The sequence below is a fragment of the Pseudochaenichthys georgianus genome, chromosome 18 (assembly GCF_902827115.2).
Source record: "Pseudochaenichthys georgianus chromosome 18, fPseGeo1.2, whole genome shotgun sequence".
Taxonomy (NCBI): Eukaryota; Metazoa; Chordata; class Actinopteri; order Perciformes; family Channichthyidae; genus Pseudochaenichthys; species Pseudochaenichthys georgianus.
The window spans coordinates 3825942-3846649 of NC_047520.1; the positions used below are offsets into that span (position 1 = coordinate 3825942).

The 20708-nt window shown below is 43.6% G+C and overlaps 2 protein-coding genes across 2 annotated transcripts in view; both read left to right on the forward strand.

Moving 5' to 3' along the window:
• Positions 1-20708, forward strand: part of LOC117463558 (diacylglycerol kinase delta) — a 113752-nt gene that overhangs the window by 78330 nt on the left and 14714 nt on the right. Inside the window, exon 24 of the mRNA XM_034105871.1 lies at positions 20592-20705. Coding sequence (XP_033961762.1) covers positions 20592-20705 — 114 coding nt within the window. The remainder of the gene's footprint in view (positions 1-20591; positions 20706-20708) is intronic.
• Positions 5170-8569, forward strand: LOC139435765 (diacylglycerol kinase delta-like). Its single transcript, XM_071206615.1, has 5 exons — positions 5170-5183; positions 5369-5477; positions 6523-6662; positions 7394-7481; positions 8471-8569. The coding sequence occupies exons 1-5, from the start codon at positions 5170-5172 to the stop codon at positions 8567-8569; spliced, it is 450 nt and encodes a 149-aa protein (XP_071062716.1).

The following is a 20708-nucleotide window of genomic DNA, read 5'->3' on the forward strand; positions in this document are numbered from 1 at the left end:
ATGTCTCTTCTACATCAACATGTGTCCCCTCTTCTTCATGTCTCTTCCACATCAACATGTGTCCCCTCTTCTTCATGTCTCTTCTACATCAACATGTCTCCCTCTTCTTCATGTCTTCTTCTACATCAACATGTGTCCCCCTCTACTTCACGTCTCTTCTACATCACATGGTCCCCTCTTCTTCATGTCTCTTCTACATCAACATGTGTCCCCCTCTTCTCCATGTCTCTTCTACATCAACATGTGTCCCCCTCTTCTTCATGTCTCTTCTACATCAACATGTGTCCCCTCTTCTTCATGTCTCTTCTACATCAACATGTGTCCTCTCTTCTTCACGTCTCTTCCACATCAACATGTGTCCCCTCTTCCTTCATGTCTCTTCCACCATCAACATGTGTCCCCCCTTCTTCATGTCTCTTCTACATCAACATGTGTCCCCTCTTCTTCATGTCTCTTCTACATCAACATGTGTCCCCTCTTCTTCATGTCTCTTCTACCTCAACATGTGTCCCCTCTTCTTCACGTCTCTTCCACATCAACATGTGTCCTCTCTTCTTCACGTCTCTTTTACATCAACATGTGTCCCCTCTTCTTCATGTCTCTTCTACATCAACATGTGTCCCCTCTTCTTCATGTCTCTTCTACATCAACATGTGTCCCCCTCTTCTTCATGTCTCTTCTTATACCTCAACATGTGTCCCCTCTTCTTCAGTCTCTTCCACATCAACATGTGTCCTCTCTTCTTCACGGTCCTCTTTTACATCAACATGTGTCCCCTCTTCTTCATGTCTCTTCCACATCAACATGTGTCCCCTCTCTTCATGTCTCTTCTACATCAACATGTCTCCCCTCTTCTTCATGTCTCTTCTACATCAACATGTGTCCCCTCTTCTCCATGTCTCTTCTACATCAACATGTGTCCCCTCTTCCTCATGTCTCTTCTACATCAACATGTGTCCCTTCTTCTTCATGTCTCTTCTACATCAACATGTGTCCCCTCTTCTCCATGTCTCTTCTACATCAACATGTGTCCCTTTCTACATCAACATGTGTCCCCTTCTTCATGTCTCTTCTACATCAACATGTGTCCCCTCTTCTTCATGTCTCTTCTACATCAACATGTGTCCCCTCTCCTCCATGTCTCTTCTACATCAACATGTGTCCCCTCTTCTTCATGTCTCTTTACATCAACATGTGTCCCTCTTCTTCATGTCTTTCTACATCAACATGTGTCCCCTCTCTCCATGTCTCTTCTACATCAACATGTGTCCCTCTTCTACATCAACATGTGTCCCCTCTTCTTCATGTCTCTTCTACATCAACATGTGTCCCCTCTTCTCCATGTCTTTCTACATCAACATGTGTCCCCTCTTCTTCATGTCTCTTCTACATCAACATGTGTCCCCTCTTCTCCATGTCTCTTCTACATCAACATGTGTCCCCTCTTCTTCATGTCTCTCTACATCAACATGTGTCCCTCTTCTTCATGTCTCTTCTACATCAACATGTGTCCCTCTTCTTCATGTCTCTTCTACATCAACATGTGTCCCCTCTTCTTCATGTCTCTTCTACATCAACATGTGTCCCCTCTTCTCCATGTCTTTCTCTACATCAACATGTGTCCCCTCCTCTTCATGTTCTTCTACATCAACATGTGTCCCCTCTTCTCCATGTCTCTTCTACATCAACATGTGTCCCCTCTTCTTCATGTCTCTTCTACATCAACATGTGTCCTCTCTTCTTCACGTCTCTTCTACATCAACATGTGTCCCCTCTTCTTCATGTCTCTTCCACATCAACATGTGTCCCCTCTTCTTCATGTCTTCTACATCAACATGTGTCCCCTCTTCTTCATGTCTCTTCTACATCAACATATGTCCCCTCTCCTCCATGTCTCTTCTACATCAACATGTGTCCCCTCTCCTTCATGTCTCTTCTACATCAACATGTGTCCCCTCTTCTTCATGTCTCTTCTACATCAACATGTGTCCCTCTTCTACATCAACATGTGTCCCCTCTTCTTCATGTTCTCCTCTACATCAACATGTGTCCCCTCTTCTTCATGTCTCTTCTACATCAACATGTGTCCCCTCTTCTTCATGTCTCTTCTACATCAACACGTGTCCCCTCTTCTTCAACATCAACATGTGGCCCTCTTCTCCATGTCTCTTCTACATCAAAACGTGTCCCTCTTCTACATCAACATGTGTCCCCTCTTCTTCATGTCTCTTCTACATCAACATGTGTCCCCTCTTCTCCATGTCTCTTCTACATCAACATGTGTCCCCTCTTCTTCATGTCTCTTCTACATCAACATGTGTCCCCTCTTCTCCATGTCTCTTCTACATCAACATGTGTCCCCTCTTCTTCATGTCTCTTCTACATCAACATGTGTCCTCTTCTTCATGTCTCTTCTACATCAACATGTGTCCCCTCTTCTTCATGTCTCCCACATCAACATGTGTCCCCTCTTCTTCATGTCTCTTCTACATCAACTGTCTCCCCTCTTCTTCATGTCTCTTCTACATCAACATATGTCCCTCTCCTCCATGTCTCTTCTACATCAACATGTGTCCCCTCTCCATGTCTCTTCTACATCAACATGTGTCCCCTCTCTTCATGTCTCTTCTACATCAACATGTGTCCCTCTTCTACATCAACATGTGTCCCCTCTTCTTCATGTCTCTACATCAACATGTGTCCCCTCTTCTTCATGTCTCTTCTACATCAACATGTGTCCCCTCTTCCTCATGTCTTCTACATCAACATGTGTCCCCTCTTCTCCATGTCTCTTCTACATCAACATGTGTCCCCTCTTCTCCATGTCTCTTCTACATCAACATGTGTCCCCTCTTCTTCATGTCTTTCTACATCAACATGTGTCCCCTCTTCTCCATGTCTCTTCTACATCAACATGTGTCCCCCATGTCTTTCTACATCAACATGTGTCCCCTCTTCTTCATGTCTCTCTACATCAACATGTGTCCCCTCTTCTCCATGTCTTCTACATCAACATGTGTCCCCTCTTCTTCATGTCTCTTCTACATCAACATGTGTCCCCTCTTCTCCATGTCTCTTCTACATCAACATGTGTCCCCTCTTCTTCATGTCTCTTCTACATCAACATGTGTCCTCTCTTCTTCACGTCTCTTCTACATCAACATGTGTCCCCTCTCTTCATGTCTCTTCCACATCAACATGTGTCCCTCTTCTTCATGTCTCTTCTACATCAACATGTCTCCCCTCTTCTTCATGTCTCTTCTACATCAACATATGTCCCCTCTCCTATGTCTCTTCTACATCAACATGTGTCCCCTCTCCTTCATTCTCTTCTACATCAACATGTGTCCCCTCTTCTTCATGTCTCTTCTACATCAACATGTGTCCCTCTTCTACATCAACATGTGTCCCCTCTTCTCATGTCTCCTCTACATCAACATGTGTCCCCTCTTCTTCATGTCTTCTACATCAACATGTGTCCCCTCTTCCTCATGTCTCTTCTACATCAACATGTGTCCCCTCTTCTCCATGTCTCTTCTACATCAACATGTGTCCCCTCTTCTCCATGTCTCTTCTACATAAACATGTGTCCCCTCTTATTGTCTCTTCTACATCAACATGTGTCCCCTCTTCTCCATGTCTCTCCTACATCAACATGTGTCCCTCTTCTACATCAACATGTGTCCCCTCTTCTTCATGTCTCCTCCACATCAACATGTGTCCCTCTTCTTCATGTCTCTTCTACATCAACATGTGTCCCCTCTTCTTCATGTCTCTTCTACATCAACATGTGTCCCCTCTTCTTCATGTCTCTTCTACATCAACATGTGTCCCCTCTTCCTAATGTCTCTTCTACATCAACATGTGTCCCCTCTTCTTCATGTCTCTTCTACATCAACATGTGTCCCCTCTTCTTCATGTCTCTTCTACATCAACATGTGTCCCTCTTCTACATCAACATGTGTCCCCTCTTCCTCATGTCTCTTCTACATCAACATGTGTCCCTCTTCTTCATGTCTTCACATCAACATGGTCCTTCATCTCTTCTTCATCAACACGTGTCCCCTCTTCTCCACGTCTCTTCTTCATCAACATGTGTCCCCTCTTCTTCACGTCTCTTCTACATCAACATGTGGAAGTAGAAAGTACAGGTATTTGAGTTCAACATGTAAGAAGTAGAAAGTACAGGTATTTGGGTTCAACATGTGAGAAGTAGAAAGTACAGGTATTTGAGTTCAACATGTAAGAAGTAGAAAGTACAGGTATTTGAGTTCAACATGTAAGAAGTAGAAAGTACAGGTATTTGTGTTCAACATGAAGAAGTAGAAAGTACAGGTATTTGAGTTCAACATGTAAGAAGTAGAAAGTACAGGTATTTGAGTTCAACATGTAAGAAGTAGAAAGTACAGGTATTTGTGTTCAACATGTAAGAAGTAGAAAGTACAGGTATTTGTTCAACATGTAAGAAGTAGAAAGTACAGGTATTTGAGTTCAACATGTAAGAAGTAGAAAGTACAGGTATTTGTGTTCAACATGAGAGTAGAAAGTACAGGTATTTGAGTTCAACATGTAAGAAGTAGAAAGTACAGGTATTTGTTCAACATGTAAGAAGTAGAAAGTACAGGTATTTGAGTTCAACATGTGAGAAGTAGAAAGTACAGGTATTTGTGTTCAACATGTAAGAAGTAGAAAGTACAGGTATTTGAGTTCAACATGTAAGAAGTAGAAAGTACAGGTATTTGTGTTCAACATGAAAGAAGTAGAAAGTACAGGTATTTGAGTTCAACATGTGAGAAGTAGAAAGTACAGGTATTTGTTCAACATGAGAGAAGTAGAAAGTACAGGTATTTGAGTTCAACATGTGAGAAGTAGAAAGTACAGGTATTTGAGTTCAACAGGTATTTGTGTTCAACATGTAAGAAGTAGAAAGTACAGGTATTTGAGTTCAACATGTAAGAAGTAGAAAGTACAGGTATTTGTGTTCAACATGTGAGAAGTCAAAGTAAAAAGTCGTCAGAAAAATAAGTAGTGGAGTAAAGCACTGATACCAGAAAGATGTACATAAGTCCAGTAACGAAGTATTTGTAAAACGAGGCTCTGTTCACTAAAACCTCTTGAAAATGGTGTTGGAATAAGAACATTTGTCAGTTGTCTTGTTTCATAAAGGCGATGTCTTGGCATCAGTAATGCACAGAATTAACCGACGGAAACATAAGCTCATACAGTGTGCTGCTGAAAAGTCTTTTTTCAGTAGTGGGAGTTTGTAGTCCGTCACGACTGGTTCAATGCGTGCTGTAACTGTGCTGCCTTTTCCTCACATGCACCTCTTAACACTGTGTGCTCTTCGTCCTCCTCTTCCTCCCCTCAGCCTGCGCCTTTTCCAGAAGTTTGTGACGTTTCGTATCCTGGTGTGCGGAGGAGACGGCAGCGTGGGCTGGGTGCTCTCAGAGCTCGATAAACTCAACCTCCATAAACAGGTGAGTGCAGAAAGGAGGAGGAGGAGGAGGAAAAGGAGGAGGAGGGGGAGGAAGAGGGGGGGGGTGATATAATAGTCAGGTAATTGTCGAAAACACTGAAGACAAGAGAAAGCAGCAAGTTACCTATAATGCTGATGATAAAAAACTCTATTAGAAGTACGACACATTTTGTAATATGTTGCTGTAGATCACGGGTGTCCAAACTACGGCCCGCGGACCATTTTGAGTCGGCCCTCGCACACAAAAAGTATAATGACTTAACTATAATGAACCTCTGCTTGTCTTATATTGTACTTCTTAAATATATATGTTCAAATATATTACACAGTAGTATTCATGTGTTAAAAAGCGCACTTTTCAAAACATTCAGTCGATTAAAGTTGAAAACATGTTCTAACAAAAAAGCCCGATAACTTATTTACCAACCAGCTTGAAATATACCCTTCATAGTTCCTCTTATTATATTTCCCTCTGAAGCTTCTGTTTTAAGAAACGAGCTGCTAACACAATAAATGAAACCCTCTGGAGAGCTGAGATATTTTTTTCTAACAGCATTTTCAAGTATCAAGAATAATTTGCCTACATTGGATTTACTTTTCCAATTCACAACTTAACTTATGAGGCGATATACCTTCAGTGAGCGGCCCAGGCCTTTGTAGGTTTTGATGAATAAGGTGGTATTTAAACATTAGATAGAAAAGACGGGACGGGAGCGAAGAGAAAGTGAGGTAGGTCATGCCTCACTACCAATGATACACTCATCTGATTAAATAATGTCATGGATTTAATCTGACTTAACCAATGCCATGACGGATAACATAGTTTTTAATTTGAAGTGCCGTGTCAAAAAGGTTTGAATAATTCAAGGTCATATTTGATTAAAGAAACATGTGTTAATGTTAAGGGGTACCACGTGTGATGTTGTTCACTTGTATACAAGATTCGACCTGACTTTCTCCGACCGCACGTTCACAGTCACTTAGTTCAGCTTTAACACGGGAGTGGAGAGGATCCGTTTCTGATGACATGTTGTTCTCCGTTGCAGTGCCAGCTGGGCGTGCTGCCGCTGGGCACGGGGAACGACCTGGCCCGCGTGCTGGGCTGGGGGGGGCTCTGCGACGACGACGCCCAGCTGCTGCAGATCCTGGAGAAGCTGGAGAGAGCCACCACCAAGATGCTGGACCGGTGAGGCCTGAGAGGGGAAAGCAAACAGCCGTATAGCTCCGCTTTTAGCACTATGTAGCACAATTAAGTTTAGCACTAGTTGTAGTTTAGTTTAGCACCATCGCCATTTTAGCACTGTTCTTCTTAGCAGCATGTTAAGCACAGTTTGCCACTAGTCTTAGGACAGTTTAGCACCATTTTAAGCTCTGTTTTTAGAAGCAGTCAGCACTTTCTTTTAACGCCATTTATCAAAACATTTTGCACCGTCACGGGACATTTATAGCACCGTTTTTTGCACATTTTTAAAAGCTTTCCCGACATGTTCCTCTAACTTGTAAGCAAAATCCTTTTCAAGCAACAAATTAACAACAAGAATCCTTCCTAGCCTCGGAAAAGGAAGAATGGTGGAACAGGCTAGCAGGTGTGCGTCATATACGAGGCCCCGCCTTAAATGGAGCACGATTTCCGCCAAAGATTTGGTTATTGGTCCGTGCGCAAAGCATTGTGGGGATTTTAAGACCGCGGAGTCCTCGAAATGTCTCGCTACGAAGTACGCCGGCCTCGGTAGAATTCCAAGTATGCTGGACATTGGAACGGTCCTTCCGGCGGCACTCTAGTATGCTTGAAATAGTGGCTCTGGAGCACCTTCCTCGACATTGAGAAACCCCCCGTGTCCTTCCTCCTATGTCAATCTGATAAACCGTGTGAGTATAGTCGCGTGACATTGACAGAGTGTGTGTGTTTGTGTTCAGATGGAGTGTGATGACGTACGAGGTGCCCACCACCACCAGACGCACCCCGACGGTGAAGGAAGACGACAGCCTCGATTCTCCTCTGCAGGTAAATTACTTTCGGGAAGCTGTCTGCCTTTTTGACAGATGGTGTCTCTACATTAGCTTCCACAGCTCCAAGAAAAGACATTGGAAAGCATCCACTGAGGATCAATTGAACCCGGCAGCTGGCAGCCGAGGCAATCAGCCCTAAAGCGGGGGGGGGGGGGGGGGGGGGGGTAGAAACTGATTGAGAGCTGCTCTGTATTTTGATTTGAAGCTGGTTCAAACCTCTCTTTCTGGTGGTTTCAGGGCATGCTTTTATTACAGCACGTTCACAGCCAGTTTTTATCCACTAACTCATTCATTGGCTTCGTGAATGATGGAGGGGAAATGGAGTGTTCTTCCAGTTTAAAGGATGCCATCAGTCCTTTGTCAATTAGTTAAAAGGTCTTTTTTGGCTGAATGCGTACAAGTGGATCAAATGTGCTGTCAGTACTGTCAGACTATTCTGTCTTTATTTTCAAATGACTGATTCAGGCATAATACACCCACCCGAATAAATGTTTCTGCACCACGACAGAAACAACACCTACCATTAAAATGTGTGTAGATATATAAGAAATACTATCACTCTTCAGATCCGTTATAAAATATCACATGTCCAGACCTCAGCTCGGTGTTAAGGGTACATGTTTAGGAAGATGAAATGTAACCTAGTTGTCAGCACTAAACTGATCAGCAGACGGCTTTCAAAACATCTCGAAAATATAGAAAGTGCTGCATTAGTTTGAAGGACAGTTTGCTGGACGTCAGGGTTACTCAAAGTGGTCAAAAGGACGGAGATTTATATCCAGTCGCATGATGAAAATGTCAAGACCTACTTTAAAATAGTCTTCCCTACTTGAGGTGGTACTGTCTCAAATCATCCCAGGAACAAACCTCCACCCTCTCTCAATTCAATATTCTTAAGTGGCATGAATGTCAGGTGACCAATATTGCCAAAGCGTCAAGGATAATAACCGCAAGTATCTCTCTCTCTCCCCCTCTCTCTCTCAGGTCCACATCACTCAGTATGCAGACTCCGTAGCCTCCCACCTCGCCAAGATCCTGGACTCGGACAAACACAGCGACGTCATTTTCCGCCCAAGTACGTGAAACGAATGCATTCAGAAACTGGGGCGGAGATGGAGATGGGAGTAAAGATGGTGGGTTTAAAGTTAGAGGGGGGGGAGGGGGGGAAATAGAGAAGAGACAGAACGGGACAAGTGAGTGTCTGGACAATGAGTATTGATTCTGTTGCTCCCCGAGGACACACACACACACACACGCGGAGGGGACAGTAAGTGCTGTCCGGCTGTAAGTGAGAGAGACACGTGAATCAGTATTTAGGGGATGTCCGCAGTGCATTAGTGTTCCTCTTCCTCTGGGAAGCGTCCAGCGGCCATTACAGAGCACTTCCCTCCGTGTGTGTGTGTGTGCGTGTGTGTGTGTGTGTGCGTGCGTGTGCGTGTGTGTGTGTACTGATTGTAGTGGAAACCTGCAGCACATTTAACACTCTTCAGGGACTTCACAATGCACTCCAAGCACATGTACTTCTACCGTAAAAACAGGTGTTGTCTATTCCCTGCTTTGACATGTATATATTTTAAATCTTACAATGGAAGATTCAAAGTTCACGAGTTGATCGCTCACTCGTTGCTGTGGGTGAAGGTGTGTTTACAGCTGATGTGATGTATACTGGCTGTTGTTATGTAGTTTACTGTAATGCATGTGTTGTCTTCCTGCCAGCAAAGACACTAAAGGCACCGCTAACTATGATATGTTACTGACACAACACGGTCACTTTTGACAACCAGAAGGAAGTTGAGTGAACAATTAAGCGTGTGTCCATCCTTTGACTCAGATGCTTCACCCTTCTGCACATTTAAGGGTAGAATAAGTAGGTTAAAATCAAAATGTCACTTAATGATTTTCTTACATGTTCCAGTCACAACCGGTTTGGGGTTATTCAACCTTTTACTAAGTTTAAAAAGTACCAGGCCAAACGTTTTTTTTTGTAATCCAGCTGATAAACAAGCGCCAAACCAAGTATATAAAACCTTTTTGGCGGAGGCAATAAAAACAAGGAAGTGAGATAAGGAGAACAAAGCGTTGTTGTCAATGGACATTTTAAACACATTCTAGGGTATAAATAGTAGGTTAAAGTCGACATTTTTCAGAGGACACAAATATAAGTTGACTCCCAAAATAAGTGTATTTTTCGAACATCATCCATGCCGCTCTTAAACAACCGCAAAAGCAGTGGCGGTTCTAGACCAATTTGACTGGGGGGCCAGTTATTTTCTGAGGGGGGCCAGTTATTTTCTGAGGGGGGCACAATAAATGCAGGACGAAAAAGAGAACTAGACAGTATGAAGTAATTGCGCATAAGAAAACAATGCAATACAGTTATTGGGACGGTGTGGCGCAGTGCGCTGTGCAATGCTCATCAGATCAAGGGGTGAAACCCGCCGCTGCTGCGTCTGTAAAGCCGTGTGTCCTTGGGCAATACACTTCACCTGAACTTGCTCCTGTGGGTATTGTCCACAGTGACCATTGCATGTAAAAAGAATATGTGTAATGTGTATCGTAAAGCGCTTTGAGCACTGGAAAAGCGCTATAATAAATGTAAGGAATTATTATTATTATTATTATTGGTATTTGTTTCAGTACACTTATTTATTTCAGATATATCTTATAGTTATTGCTGTTAGCTTCAGCTTAAGTTATAGTGCCATGTTTGCACTAACACCATATTTATATAAAATAAAGGCAATGAACAGTTACAATCTCTACTTTACATAAGGGTGTCTGCACAATCTCACATTACAGCAACAAAATCCTGCGGTTGTTGACAAACCGAGTACCACAAAAATATACATTTAAAAAAAAAAAAAAAAAAAAATCATTGTTAGGGGGGCCACAGGGGGTCAGAGGTCAGTGTTAGGGGGACACTGGCCCCCTGGTCCCCCCTAGAACCGCCCCTGCGTAAATGATTAATTTAGCTCCTGTCGAACAGACCGTTGCACAATAATCAGCAAACAAAGTCCAAGGGCATGCCTTCAAAAACCGCCTGGAGCTAGTTGACACAATCAAGTGTGCAATCAAACACCTGTAAATAAGAAGAATGAGGACATGATTCATAATGCAGGACAATGGGTTTCTGCAGCGATGAACCGGATCCAGGGTTTTCAAAACGAACAAAGCATGATTGAAATTTAAAGAAGCTGAGTCACACCGCGGCGATTAACAGCTGTGAGTAATTAGAGAGTGTGTGGAGGCAGGTAGGCGATAATGAAACAAGAGTGTGTGTGTGTGTGTGTGTGTGTGTGTGTGTGTGTGTGTGTGTGTTGTGTGTGTGTGTGTGTGTGTGTGTGTGTGTGTGTGTGTGGTGTGTGTGTGTGTGTGTGTGGTGTGTTGTGTGTGTGTGTGTGTGTGTGTGTGTGTGTGTTGTGTGTGTGTGTGTGTGTGTGTGTTGGTGTGTGTGAGATCGTCAAACACTGTGACCGCACCGTGAGTCACTGAATTTGGAATATGCTACCCTGTGGATGTTGTTGCATTTGAACGTGTCATCCTGTCGACCCTCAGGTTTCTGTGTGGGACGGTGAATGATTTTGTGGCGGAGGTGGGGAAGGCGTACGAGAGAGCGACGGAGAACAAGGAGGAGGCAGACGCCATGGCAAAGAAGGTGTGTAGGGGGGTGTGTGTGTGTGTATGTGTGTGAGATATCGTCATTATGTAAGAGCTTGTATAACGGTAGCTTTAAGGAGTGGGCCGTGTCGGTGTGTGTACAGAAAGTAGGATCATGCTGATGGATAAATGTCACTTTTTCCTTTTCATATTATTTACATTTTCACTCATTCTCCACATTATTAGATTCTAGTTTACGTGGGAATTAAGACTGGCAAGCTAAACACTATTTAAAATAATCAAAAATAGCCTTGAAAAGCATCTTTTGGGGCGTTTTGTGGATATTACGGATTTTAGTACCATTTTAATTTCAAAATGTTACCGTTTTAATAGTGTATGTATTATTGGGGGAAATACTCCACTCATAAAAAGGTGATACTCGGTCTTCTGCCGTGTCTTGGTCAACAATATGTTCGCATTGATCCATCAGTTCAGTCAAATGTCGTCCCTTGTTCTGCAGTGAAGCCCGACAACAATGATTATTGGTAATCGTGGTTTCTCTGTCTCTCCATTAGCAGTCGTATCATTGTAGTGAGCATTGTAGTTACAATTAAATAAGCTTCTGTCTCTTTCTGTCTCAGTGCTCGTTGCTGAATGAGAAGCTCGATTCCCTCGTCAAGGCCTTAAGTGAGGAGGCGGAGGCTCAGGTAACAACAACACCTGTCATTTGAAGTAGACTTGGCATTCTCATCAGTATAAGAAGTGTTCGTGTGTGTGTGTGTGTGTGTGTGTGTGTGTGTGTGTGTGTGTGTGTGTGTGTGTGGTGTGTGTGTGTGTGGTGTGTGTGTGTGTGTGTGTGTGTGTGTGTGTGTGTGTGTGTGGTGTGTGTGTGTGTGTGTGTGTGTGTGTGTGTGTGTGGTGTGTGTGTGTGTGTGGTGTGTTGTGCAGCCTGTGAAAGGGACAGAACCGCTTCTTTAAGATGAAACTGGTATTGCAAGTTTAGACTGATCTAAACCTAATGCATGATTTTTTTTTTAAAGAATTGTCCCTATTTACAAGTGGAAAAATACGTCTTTGAGCTTTTACTTTCAAAATAGTATTGATTGCACATGTTTTTCTATGTCTGGAATCCATTACACATCATAAACCGTTTCATACGTTGTTAAAAACGAGTTTTCATAACAGTTTAAACCTCATTGGTCTGCTCAATAAGCCACTAAATATAGCTTCCAGATATCTTCGTCAGAGTCGACTAACACATTATATTTCTGACATCCTGAATGTGGAGAGGGTTGAAAATGTTCCTCCTCAGCTGAAACACCAGCGAGCTTTTAAATCCCCGCCCCCATTCAACCTGAGCCTTTACAGGAGAGTGCTAGAAAACACTCGTCTTTTTTTAGACATCTGAAGAGTGGTCGGTCGGTGGGTCGGTCGGTCGGTCGGTCGGTCGGTCGGTCGGTCGGTCGGTAGGTAGGTAGGTAGGTAGGTAGGAAGGATGGTAGGTAGGTAGGTCGGTAGGTAGGTAGGTAGGTAGGTAGGTAGGTAGGTAGGTAGGTAGGTGTCGGTCGGTAGGCAGGCAGGTAGAAATTAAGACACAAGAAATAAACAGTCCAAAATATTTCAGAAATAAAATAGCATTCAAAATGTAAAAAGTTTAAGAAAATAAACAATATATATACATGTGTAAAATATACAAGTGGAAATACACATGTTCAGAGGACCTCTAGGTTTCCGGTAGTTTGTTCCAGACGTTCGGAGCACAATAACAGTACACATGTGTTGCAACAGCTAGAGCATGTTTCCTGTGAACTCCAGGTGGTGCCAGCCGGTTCGGTGCCGATCCAGGAGAGCGGGGACTCGAGCCCGATGGAGAGCGGGGGGGAGTCGGGTTCGGAGAGGAAGACGTACCGGTCCAAAGAGCAGCTGATGCTCCGGGCCAACAGCCTGAAGAAAGCCCTGCGGCAGATCATCGAGCAGGCCGAGAAAAGGTACGAGAAACTTTTGTGTTAAGAGGATAACATTCCAAATCATTACTGATTAAACTTTTGCATTTGGGAGGGGTCCTAACTGTATTTATGTATCTATTTGTTTGTCTTCTGTCTGTGTGAGATGTAGTTTGCCCTGGTGTTAAGTACTACTTACATTGTTACTCTACCTATTTCTCTATAGAGTGAAGACTACTTTTGATACATGCTCTCACAATAAAAAAAGTAAATAAATAATCCAATGACGTGGTCGTTTCAGTTGTGGACGAGCAGAACCGACACACGCAGGTCCAGAGGATTACCTCCTCGTCCTCCATCAAGAGAGAGAACAGCGAGGAGCTAAAGGACGCCGAGCCACGTGAGTGTATATTATGCTTTTATTTCAGCATACATTCATCTCAGAAAAGAGAGGAGATGCCAGATTATAGCTCATTTCCATCTGCGGTCCTCAGGCAGGTTCATAACAATCAAGAAACATTGCATAATCTCTATCACACAAACAATTAAAAACGTGATTTAAGTACAGGTCAATAAAGTTACAGTTCAAATTGCAAAACTCAGATTACAGTGTAATTAATGTTGGCATGACTGGTTGCTTAATATCAATGTATTTGCACCATAAGAGAGTTGAAGTCAGGACAGGTGACACTTTCATTCCAACTGGAAGAATATCCCAGTGTTTGATGGCCGTAAATGAAAATGCAGATTGTGCGAAGGCGAGGTAAGTGTCTCGTTGGTTTCAACTCAGCGGGGTTTGAGATGAAGGGACACACAAGAAAACGCACTATTGTACATTTTGGGAAATGAACACGGGTGCATTTTGTCACAACGGCTTGAAGACAACTCGGTTTTCGTTGAAGTTATTTCGCCTATCATTCCACAGGAAGACTAGGGGGCAGTGTTTCTCAAACTTGTTCATACCAAGGACCACTTAACCAATAAAAAAACACTCGCGGACCACCTAACTCCACAAATATCCAAAAACACATCGTTTTTACAAATCGCCTGAAAATGGTACAAACAAGTGGCAACATGTGTGACGAAGGCGCTTATCTGGGCTATATCATGCAATCGAAAGTGAAACGTAAGCTCGTTCCATTGCGGAGATATTCCCGCGAGAGTGCGAAAAACTTAAATAAATGTATTTATTTCAAATGTGAAATTTTACCAATATACTAACGGACCACTAGGGGGCGGTCACGGGCCACCAGTGGTCCGCGGACCACACTTTGAGAAGCACTGGGGTAGAGGAACGTGAGAATTTGGTTAGGGGTTACCAGAACTCTACTTTTCTATCCAGGCTGAAGACTTGCTTTTAATTGAACTATTCTCATCTCACACTGCGCTGTAACTTGTATTCATGTTTTATTATCTTTGCTTTGTCATGTTTCTAATGTGTGTCGTCTTTCATTGTCGTAAAGCACTTTGAATTGCCTTGTGTTGAAAAGTGCTAGATAAATAAACGTGCCTTAAGAAAACACTCATAATTCCAATTTGACATGGAAACTCGAAACATGAAAATGACCGATCGTTCCTCCCTCCAGGTCCAGGGAGTTTAAGTCCCGCCTCCCCCATCGTCCTGGAGAAACCAGAGAGCCTCCACACGGTCACCTTCAGCGAGGACACTGTGTGAGTCTCTCAATCTGTTTCCTTCACATACTGAATTCTTTTCACACTTTATTAAACCACATGTGTTCCGTGGCTGCAGACAATGCTCAGAGAAGTGTGTGATGAACAACTACTTCGGCATCGGCCTGGACGCCAAGATTTCCCTGGAGTTCAACAACAAGAGGGACGAGCACCCGAAGAAATGCAGGTATGGACGCACGGAGACGTTGAGGCGTTTATTCGTTCACATTCTCAATAAAACGGGTTATACGTGACGCAGGGACATCAAGTCGTCTGCATATGGGTCCGGGACATTTCATATTTTCAAAGCTTCAAGTGAAAGTCAGTTTCAATTTAAATATGTATTTTTCATTTTAGCATGTGCCCACTGAAAAAGATAACGCTATAAGGCAGGGGTGTCAAACTCAATTTCATCGCGGGCCACATCAGCATTATGGTTGCACTCAAAGGGCCGGTTGTAACTCTATAAAATATATATAAATATATAATATATATAAAATAATGTGTTATATTACATTACTGCCCCTGAACTGGATTATTATCGGATAGGATAATGACTTAGTAATTAACTACGTCTGAAAGCAAATAATTGCAAGTCTCTTCAGTGCGCATGTCACAAAGCGAGATGCATTGTGGGACATGTAGTTCATGGGAAACCTGATTCTGTAAAGCGGCATTTAATCGTATAATAAACGTATTACATTCTTTGCAAGCTCTTGCGGGGCCGCATAAAATGAAGTCGCGGGCCGGATGTAATTCTTGATCTACAAGGAATCTATAATGTTCACGCCAAAACTACAAATATTAAATATGTTGTCTTAATAGCAATAGCTTTTCATAGCATTATTGCTATGACGGTATTAAACGGTATTGCGTTTCTTCGACGCCAAAATGAAAGTGTGTATTGTAGTTGTAATCCTCCTGTCTCGCCCTGCAGCAGCCGCACTAAAAACATGATGTGGTACGGGGTCCTGGGGACCAAAGAGCTGGTCCAGAAGACGTACAAGAACCTGGAGCAGAGGGTCCACCTGGAGGTCAGACGCGCGGAGAATTGGGAATATTTGGGGTGTTTTTCGTGTGTTTTCCCTCTCTGTCTGACCCCTCTCTGTCTGACCCCCTCTCTGTCTCTTCAGTGCGACGGCGTCCCCATGTCTCTGCCCAGTCTTCAGGGATTGGCTGTTCTCAACATCCCCAGCTACGCAGGAGGCATCAACTTCTGGGGGGGCACCAAGGAGGACAATGTGAGTGCAGAGCAGGACGTGACACCTCATAAGGAATTGTGTTGAATGCAAAGTGCAGATTTAAAGGTCCCCTATTATGCAAAATCCACTTCTTCACGTCTCTTCTGCATCAACATGTGTCCCCTCTTCTCCATGTCTCTTCTGCATCAACATGTGTCCCCTCTTCTCCATGTCTCTTCTGCATCAACATGTGTCCCCTCTTCTCCATGTCTCTTCTGCATCAACATGTGTCACCTCTTCTCCATGTCTCTTCTGCATCAACATGTGTCCCCTCTTCTTCATGTCTCTTCTGCATCAACATGTGTCCCCTCTTCTCCATGTCTCTTCTACATCAACATGTGTCCCCTCTTCTTCATGTCTCTTCTACATCAACATGTGTCCCCTCTTCTTCATGTCTCTTCTACATCAACATGTGTCCCCTCTTCTCCATGTCTCTTCTACATCAACATGTGTCCCCTCTTCTTCATGTCTCTTCCACATCAACATGTGTCCCCTCTTCTTCATGTCTCTTCTACATCAACATGTCTCCCCTCTTCTTCATGTCTCTTCTACATCAACATGTGTCCCCTCTACTTCACGTCTCTTCTACATCAACATGTGTCCCCTCTTCTTCATGTCTCTTCTACATCAACATGTGTCCCCTCTTCTCCATGTCTCTTCTACATCAACATGTGTCCCCTCTTCTTCATGTCTCTTCTACATCAACATGTGTCCCCTCTTCTTCATGTCTCTTCTACATCAACATGTGTCCTCTCTTCTTCACGTCTCTTCCACATCAACATGTGTCCCCTCTTCTTCATGTCTCTTCCACATCAACATGTGTCCCCCCTTCTTCATGTCTCTTCTACATCAACATGTGTCCCCTCTTCTTCACGTCTCTTCTACATCAACATGTGTCCCCTCTTCTTCATGTCTCTTCTACCTCAACATGTGTCCCCTCTTCTTCACGTCTCTTCCACATCAACATGTGTCCTCTCTTCTTCACGTCTCTTTTACATCAACATGTGTCCCCTCTTCTTCATGTCTCTTCTACATCAACATGTGTCCCCTCTTCTTCACGTCTCTTCTACATCAACATGTGTCCCCTCTTCTTCATGTCTCTTCTACCTCAACATGTGTCCCCTCTTCTTCACGTCTCTTCCACATCAACATGTGTCCTCTCTTCTTCACGTCTCTTTTACATCAACATGTGTCCCCTCTTCTTCATGTCTCTTCCACATCAACATGTGTCCCCTCTTCTTCATGTCTCTTCTACATCAACATGTCTCCCCTCTTCTTCATGTCTCTTCTACATCAACATGTGTCCCCTCTTCTCCATGTCTCTTCTACATCAACATGTGTCCCCTCTTCCTCATGTCTCTTCTACATCAACATGTGTCCCTTCTTCTTCATGTCTCTTCTACATCAACATGTGTCCCCTCTTCTCCATGTCTCTTCTACATCAACATGTGTCCCTCTTCTACATCAACATGTGTCCCCTCTTCTTCATGTCTCTTCTACATCAACATGTGTCCCCTCTTCTTCATGTCTCTTCTACATCAACATGTGTCCCCTCTCCTCCATGTCTCTTCTACATCAACATGTGTCCCCTCTTCTTCATGTCTCTTCTACATCAACATGTGTCCCCTCTTCTTCATGTCTCTTCTACATCAACATGTGTCCCCTCTTCTCCATGTCTCTTCTACATCAACATGTGTCCCTCTTCTACATCAACATGTGTCCCCTCTTCTTCATGTCTCTTCTACATCAACATGTGTCCCCTCTTCTCCATGTCTCTTCTACATCAACATGTGTCCCCTCTTCTTCATGTCTCTTCTACATCAACATGTGTCCCCTCTTCTCCATGTCTCTTCTACATCAACATGTGTCCCCTCTTCTTCATGTCTCTTCTACATCAACATGTGTCCCCTCTTCTTCATGTCTCTTCTACATCAACATGTGTCCCCTCTTCTTCATGTCTCTTCTACATCAACATGTGTCCCCTCTTCTTCATGTCTCTTCTACATCAACATGTGTCCCCTCTTCTCCATGTCTCTTCTACATCAACATGTGTCCCCTCTTCTTCATGTCTCTTCTACATCAACATGTGTCCCCTCTTCTCCATGTCTCTTCTACATCAACATGTGTCCCCTCTTCTTCATGTCTCTTCTACATCAACATGTGTCCTCTCTTCTTCACGTCTCTTCTACATCAACATGTGTCCCCTCTTCTTCATGTCTCTTCCACATCAACATGTGTCCCCTCTTCTTCATGTCTCTTCTACATCAACATGTCTCCCCTCTTCTTCATGTCTCTTCTACATCAACATATGTCCCCTCTCCTCCATGTCTCTTCTACATCAACATGTGTCCCCTCTCCTTCATGTCTCTTCTACATCAACATGTGTCCCCTCTTCTTCATGTCTCTTCTACATCAACATGTGTCCCTCTTCTACATCAACATGTGTCCCCTCTTCTTCATGTCTCCTCTACATCAACATGTGTCCCCTCTTCTTCATGTCTCTTCTACATCAACATGTGTCCCCTCTTCCTCATGTCTCTTCTACATCAACATGTGTCCCCTCTTCTTCATGTCTCTTCTACATCAACATGTGTCCCCTCTTCTCCATGTCTCTTCTACATCAACATGTGTCCCTCTTCTACATCAACATGTGTCCCCTCTTCTTCATGTCTCTTCTACATCAACATGTGTCCCCTCTTCTCCATGTCTCTTCTACATCAACATGTGTCCCCTCTTCTTCATGTCTCTTCTACATCAACATGTGTCCCCTCTTCTCCATGTCTCTTCTACATCAACATGTGTCCCCTCTTCTTCATGTCTCTTCTACATCAACATGTGTCCTCTCTTCTTCACGTCTCTTCTACATCAACATGTGTCCCCTCTTCTTCATGTCTCTTCCACATCAACATGTGTCCCCTCTTCTTCATGTCTCTTCTACATCAACATGTCTCCCCTCTTCTTCATGTCTCTTCTACATCAACATATGTCCCCTCTCCTCCATGTCTCTTCTACATCAACATGTGTCCCCTCTCCTTCATGTCTCTTCTACATCAACATGTGTCCCCTCTTCTTCATGTCTCTTCTACATCAACATGTGTCCCTCTTCTACATCAACATGTGTCCCCTCTTCTTCATGTCTCCTCTACATCAACATGTGTCCCCTCTTCTTCATGTCTCTTCTACATCAACATGTGTCCCCTCTTCCTCATGTCTCTTCTACATCAACATGTGTCCCCTCTTCTCCATGTCTCTTCTACATCAACATGTGTCCCCTCTTCTCCATGTCTCTTCTACATCAACATGTGTCCCCTCTTCTTCATGTCTCTTCTACATCAACATGTGTCCCCTCTTCTCCATGTCTCTTCTACATCAACATGTGTCCCTCTTCTACATCAACATGTGTCCCCTCTTCTTCATGTCTCTTCTACATCAACATGTGTCCCCTCTTCTCCATGTCTCTTCTACATCAACATGTGTCCCCTCTTCTTCATGTCTCTTCTACATCAACATGTGTCCCCTCTTCTCCATGTCTCTTCTACATCAACATGTGTCCCCTCTTCTTCATGTCTCTTCTACATCAACATGTGTCCTCTCTTCTTCACGTCTCTTCTACATCAACATGTGTCCCCTCTTCTTCATGTCTCTTCCACATCAACATGTGTCCCCTCTTCTTCATGTCTCTTCTACATCAACATGTCTCCCCTCTTCTTCATGTCTCTTCTACATCAACATATGTCCCCTCTCCTCCATGTCTCTTCTACATCAACATGTGTCCCCTCTCCTTCATGTCTCTTCTACATCAACATGTGTCCCCTCTTCTTCATGTCTCTTCTACATCAACATGTGTCCCTCTTCTACATCAACATGTGTCCCCTCTTCTTCATGTCTCCTCTACATCAACATGTGTCCCCTCTTCTTCATGTCTCTTCTACATCAACATGTGTCCCCTCTTCCTCATGTCTCTTCTACATCAACATGTGTCCCCTCTTCTCCATGTCTCTTCTACATCAACATGTGTCCCCTCTTCTCCATGTCTCTTCTACATCAACATGTGTCCCCTCTTCTTCATGTCTCTTCTACATCAACATGTGTCCCCTCTTCTCCATGTCTCTTCTACATCAACATGTGTCCCTCTTCTACATCAACATGTGTCCCCTCTTCTTCATGTCTCCTCCACATCAACATGTGTCCCCTCTTCTTCATGTCTCTTCTACATCAACATGTGTCCCCTCTTCTTCATGTCTCTTCTACATCAACATGTGTCCCCTCTTCTTCATGTCTCTTCTACATCAACATGTGTCCCCTCTTCCTCATGTCTCTTCTACATCAACATGTGTCCCCTCTTCTTCATGTCTCTTCTACATCAACATGTGTCCCCTCTTCTTCATGTCTCTTCTACATCAACATGTGTCCCTCTTCTACATCAACATGTGTCCCCTCTTCCTCATGTCTCTTCTACATCAACATGTGTCCCCTCTTCTTCATGTCTCCTCCACATCAACATGTGTCCCCTCTTCTCCATGTCTCTTCTACATCAACATGTGTCCCCTCTTCTTCATGTCTCTTCTACATCAACATGTGTCCCCTCTTCTTCATGTCTCTTCTACATCAACATGTGACCTTTAAAATGTTGTACTCGTTCCTTTTGTCCAGAACTTCGGCGCTCCGTCGTTCGATGATAAGAAGCTGGAGGTGGTGGCGGTGTTTGGCTCCATGCAGATGGCCATGTCCAGAGTCATCAACCTGCAGCACCACCGCATCGCTCAGGTA